The sequence below is a fragment of the Carlito syrichta genome, unplaced genomic scaffold (genome assembly GCF_000164805.1).
Source record: "Carlito syrichta isolate Samal-C Ts95f unplaced genomic scaffold, Tarsius_syrichta-2.0.1 Scaffold305340, whole genome shotgun sequence".
NCBI classification, from domain to species: domain Eukaryota; kingdom Metazoa; phylum Chordata; class Mammalia; order Primates; family Tarsiidae; genus Carlito; species Carlito syrichta.
Window position 1 is genome coordinate 1 of NW_007249436.1, and position 6,147 is coordinate 6,147.

The window sequence follows — 6,147 nt, forward strand, 5'->3', positions numbered from 1 at the left end:
TTATCTAATTATAAAACTCAGGGGGTCATTCGTTATTCAGGAAGGAAATCATAAAAATGAGTTAACTAAATAAAATAAACAAATAAATAAAAAGAAAGTCCTAAGAATTGTAACACTGTGCTGGGTGTAGTGGCTTATGCCTATAAACCCCGTTCTTTAGGAGGCCAAGGCTAGAGGATCACTTTGAGACCTTGAGCTCCGGACCAGTCTGGGAAACTTATTAAGACCTCATCTCTACAAAAAAAATTAGCTGGGCATGGTGGCACATGCCTGTAGTCCCGGCTACCAGGAGGCTGATGTAGGAGATCACTTGTGCCCAGGGGTTTGAGGCTGCAGTGAGCAGTGACCGTGCCACTGTTCTCCAGCCTGGGTGACAGGGTGAGACCTTGACTCAAAAAACAAAAAGAAAAAGCAGCACAGTGCATAATTATACCACATGATGTCCTCCTTACGAAGACCCTGGAAGAAATCCTATCTGAAGTCAGTATCAAGGATAAATGCATTTTTTAAGCAATTGTCTTGTTTATGTCTCATGAACATTATGAGTTTCGTAACTGACAGGTTGGATCCTAAAAACGGCCAAAACTAGGCTCTTACTTAGATCACAATGTATGTATCTTTAGCCTCATTCACATTTCAGCTTTATCACTATCCTCAGCAGTGTGTGATTCCCCCTTTCACTTGTTGTCTTTGATGTAGTCTTGTAGGCCACTTTAGATCCTGTCTAGAACAAGGCAAGGTACAGGTAAAACAGTACAAAGACAGGCCCCTGTAATCCCAGCACTTTGGGGGCCGAGGTGGGAGAGTTTGAGACCAGTCTAGGCAACATAGCCAGACTGTGTCGCTATAAAAAAAAAAAAATCAGCTGAGCATGGTGATGCATGGCAGGAAGATCGCGTGAGTTCAGAAGGTCGAGGCTGCAGTGAGCCATGAGTGTGCCACTGCACTCCAGCCTGGATAACAGAAGGAGACTCCGATTCAGTAAAAGGGAGGTTAGTCAGTACTCATGCTATCAGGTTACCAGTTCTCGCCGCAGCTTGGTCAGCTCCTCCTTCTTCTGCTCTTCCTCCTGCTGCCTGGCCTCCTCCAGTAGCTGTGCTTTCTGGGCTTCCACTTCAGCCATTCTCCTCTCCAGCTCCTGCCGCTCTTTGGCTCTCTTCTCAGTAGCCAGCTGGAAAGGTTCCTGAACTAGAGAACCAGAAAGGCCCTCTGAGTATAGAAACAGAGATATATTGATGCACAAGCAGGACTTGCATACATCTAGCCTCCCCCGAGCTCCTCCCAGAAGAGCAAATGGCACAGACATGCGTGGCAGCAGAAGGGCTGAGCTCTGAGGAAGCCCTGTTAGGAGAACGATGGCATCAGCTATGTACAGTTTTAGACTGTAAGAGTTGGAAGGGTCCCTGGAAGTCATCCAGTGTAACTGAGAACAAAGCAAGACCCACAGAGGTGAAGTAGCGTGCTCCAAACTACACAACGATTTTGAGGTGGACACAGGAAAAGAATCCCAATTTTCTCACACACTGCCCAGTAATTAAGGAACCAAATGTTTTGTATCTAAGGCTTGCTTGAGGGTGAACTACACAAAGGCATCCTGGCTCTCCCTTCCCTCATTTCCTTGCTATTCTGTGGGTGGGAAAGCCTGGAACTCTTGTTGGAATGCTAGCTGCCAAGGTTCATGTTAAATGAATCTGACCCCAACACATCCTACAACTCAACATAGCACTGGGATCAATAAAGACAAAAATGGGTCTCGAGGAAGAAAAGATACCATCCTCTGAAATCAAACACTCCTGGTTGACACAGTATTGTACTGACATATTGAGGTCCAGCAGCCTCCTGGAAAGTCTGACAATTCTGCCCCAATCCCACAAGAGTACATAGAACACTACCAGCAACTGATTTCTTCTCCTTCTTGGGAACAAAGGGCTCTTGGGAGATGACGGTGTTTGGACGTGCCTTGAAGCAAGCCGCTTCTTTCTGCTGTTTACGTTTTTCCTCCAGCTATTAGAGAGAGAGAGGGTCTGTCAGATAAGCAACTACACAGCTTTCTGTGACTACTACCTCATAAATTAAGTTCTAATGTTTCTGAATGCCTTCATAAATAGAGATAGTAGATTTAATATAAACTCTAGATAAAATTTCTCACACAAACGTTATAATGAATAGATAAGTCTGATAATATCTCAGCCCACTGAGAACTAGAGAGCATTTAAAAACTTTTAAGGTACCCAACACAAAGAAATGATACATGTTTGAGATGATGGATATGCTAATTACCTTGATCATATCACTATATATGTATGGAAATACCACCAAGTACCCCCATGCATATGTACAATTATTGCCAATTTTTAAAAATTAAATATTTTAAAAAGGTACTTTTAAGGCTTATCTTAGCCTCACAAAAATAAACTACCTTGTCTCTATATGCCTCTAGATATAACTCATTAGGAACTACACAATATCACCTATAAAGTATTCTCCTTCCCACCCCTGAAAAACATCTAACCAGAATTTAATCACGCCTCTAAATCTAATTACTCATTTATATGAAGTATAGACAATAGAGGAACATGTTAAACACTACCATGGAAATGCAAAATCCAGGTTGTGGAAAATCTATAGGACAAACAATTCAATGTATTCAACTAATAAAATGCAAAGAAAAGAGATGGTAGATCGAAAGAGATTTAGATTTATCAAACAAATGTACCATGTGGACCTTATTTGAATATTTATTTCAACGAGTCAACTGTTTGAAAAAATTATGGGAGTCCACGCATGGTGGTCTATGACTGTAATCCCAGAACTTTGGGAGGCCAAGGCAGGAGGATTACTTGAGCCCAGGAATTCGAGAGCACCCCAGGAAACATACTTGCTCCTCCTCCCTACAAAAACAATAAAAAATTAGCCAGGCATGGTGGTGCACACCTGTAGTCCCAGCTACTCGAGAGGCTGAGGCGGAAGGATCACCTATGTCCAGGAGGTTGAGGTTGCAGTGAGCCATGATCCTCCCACTGCACTCCAGGCAAGACCTCAACTAAAAAAAAGAAGAAAGAAACCAGCCTGGGCAACTTGGTGAGACCTCGTCTCTACAATAGATCAAAAAAATCAGCTGGGTGTGGTGGCACACGCCTGTCGTTCCAGCTACTCAGAAGGCGTCCAAAGGAGGAAGGATCGCCTGAGCCTGGCAGGTCCAGGCTGCAGTGACCATCAATGTGCCGCTGCACTTCAGCCTAGGTGACACTGACACTCTGACTCAAAAAAACTAACAAATTATACACACACACATATAGATGAAAAATGTGGGGACATCTGAATGCTATCTGTCACAATTAAGGGATTACTGTCCAATCTTTTTAAGTGTGATATTATTATGGTTATAAATCCTTATATTTTAAATATACACACTGAAGTATTTTTGGATGACAAGCAATGTTGCCTAGGATTTGTTTCAAAGTAATTTTATGTCAGAAGGAGTAGCCAGGAATAGGTAGAAGAATGAATGAAACAAGATTTTCCATTTTTTGATCATTATAGAACCAGGTGATGGGTTTCCGGTAATTCATTATACTATTTGCTCTACTATTTCTATGGTTGTGTCCAAAAAACTTTTTGAAAAATTATTTTATTATGGAAAATGTCCCACATAGACATTCTGTCTTGGTTATTGAGAAGGGAGATTGCACTACAACTTCCAAAGCAACAGTCCTCAGTTTTCCTAGAAAAAAATGACATCAGAAACCTACGTTCAGTCAGGTAAGCAATTAAACCTCTCAGTCTTCAAGAGGGCGATTCCTACAAAGACTAGCCCAGAGCTCCTTGTGGACAAAGCCAGGATTAGTGATGACAAAAAAAGTCCCAAACATTCAGAAATTTGTGGAAATCTCTCTAGCTGGGTAGAATTAGATCCCAATTAATAATTCAGCCAACTCCCAATTAATTGTTTTTAATCTCCTGACATCTATAAAGAGCAAATGGTACATTATGCTGAGAAAGCAGCATACCAAATTGAGAATCCATTTTCCCATACTGTTTCTTACCAAAGGACCAACAAAAGGGAATGAGCATTTAATGAATGAGATTAATGGATGGAATAGATGGGACCTTAAAGAGACTTTTGAGGCAACTCCTTTGGATCCCCTCCCACTGTGGGAGCTTTTCTGTCCTCTCATTCTGTCCTCTGATTCTGTCAAATCATTCTTTCTCACTTTCTGGCTGTCCGTGTCCCTCATTCTTCCTGGGCATGAGACAAGAACCTCGACGCTGAAGAGCTGCAACCTAAAGAGCTGCAGAAGATCCTCGGAGCCAAAGAGCCATACACCACCCCAAAGTCTGGCTTGCCAGGCGACGGAGCTGACTAAATCAGGAGAGCTGCCGGAAGGCGGAACTCTGAAGCTGAGATACCACAGGGACTAAGCTCGCCAGCTAACCAAACCAGCAACACTCTCAGGGCTTGGCTTCCCAGCCCATTAGAGCCGACACTCGCGGGGGATAGGCTTACCAGCCCTTTCAGACTACCCTCTCTGGGATTTGGCTGACTGACCCATTGAGCTGACACTCTCAAAGCCCAGGCTGACCTGAAAAATCTGCACCAGTTTTGGCGCCCGAACGTGGGGCTCAATGGAAGGGATCTACAAGGAACATAAACATGTTGAAAAGGTAAAAACAAGCAATCCCATTACAAAGTGGGCAAGAGACAGGAATAGACACTTCTCAAAAAAAGACATACGAGTAGCCAACAGATACATAAAAAAATGCTCAGCCTCACTAGTCATCAAAGAAATGCAAATTAAAACCACACTGAGATACCACCTAACTCCAGTCAGGATGGCCATCATCAATAACTTAAAAACAACAGATGCTGGAGAAGATACAGCGAAAAGGGAACAGTTCTACACTGTTGGTGGAGTGTAAACTAATACAATCTCCGTGGAAAACAGTTTGGTGATTCCTAAAAGATCTAAAAATCGACCTTCCATATGATCCCGCAATCCCCCTACTGGGAATATACACAGAGGAACTCAAATCACTCTATGAAAAAGATACCTGCACACATATGTTTATTGCAGCATTGTTCACAATAGCAAAAATGTGGAACCAACCATGTTGCCATCAAAAGGGGACTGGATATAAAAATGTGGTACATATACACAATGGAATATTCCACAGTCATAAAGAAGGACAAAATTATGAACTTCACAGCAACCTGGATGGACTTAGAAGCTATAATACTGAGTGACTGATCACAGAAACAAGGAACTGTGTATCACATGTTCTCACTTACAAGTGGACCTTGAACAATTATTGTAATACTGGAAGAAAAGGATTGGCAGTAGTGGGAAACTGCCAGGGGAGGGTGAGGGCGAGATTGGCAGTAGTGGGAATCTGCCAGCGGAGGAGGGACACACCTCATCAACAAGGGTACATGCATAATGAACATTTGTATTCCTAATCCTGAATAAATTTTTAAAAACTCAAAAAAAAAAAAAAGAGAGACTATTGACTCCAAAAAATCAGCTGGGCATAGTGGCGCATGCCTGTGGTTCCAGTTACTTGGAAGGCTGAGGTGGAAGATCATCTGAGCCCAGCAGGTCAAGGCCACAGTGGCCATGAGCATGCCATGCCACTGCACTCCAGTCTAAGCGAAAGAGTGAGACTCTGACTCAAAAACCAGAGACAAGTGACTCAAAATAAGCCTGTCAGTTCTCACATTCCCCAGGTGATCACTTAGGCAGCGGTCTGCAAACTTTGACCTACAAGTCAAATCTAGCTTGCAACCTGTCTTTGTACAGCCCTTGAGCTAAAAATGGTCCTTACATTTTCAAAGGGTTAAGCACACACACACACACAATATGTGACAAACCGTATGTAAGCTACTAAATGTAAAATATTCACTATCTGGCCCATTAGAGAAATGATGTGCTGACCCCTGTTTACAGTGAAAGCCTCTGAAATAACCTAGTATGTTGTCCTAGATGATTTTAGCACATTGAGTCTGCCTGTCTAACCAAGCAACCCAGCGATTGACATTTTGGCTGCTCTCCGCATTCCCCACCTGGTACTTCCATGTCTGTGCCTTCACAGCACCTCTCTTGTCGGTCTCCAGGCAGAAGGCTCAATCTGGGTCACATGCTTTACCTT

General features: G+C 42.9%; 1 protein-coding gene across 1 annotated transcript; it reads right to left on the reverse strand.

Annotated features, from left to right (window-relative positions):
- Positions 1-1,021: 1,021 nt before the first annotated feature.
- LOC103263968 (targeting protein for Xklp2-like) lies at positions 1,022-6,106 on the reverse strand (the record flags this gene model as incomplete). The annotated part of the gene is made up of 3 exons (XM_021714216.1): positions 1,022-1,209; positions 1,893-2,004; positions 6,062-6,106. Coding segments are annotated over 3 exons (345 nt in total), but the record flags the coding sequence as incomplete, so codon positions are not given.
- Between the last annotated feature and the right edge of the window lie 41 nt (positions 6,107-6,147).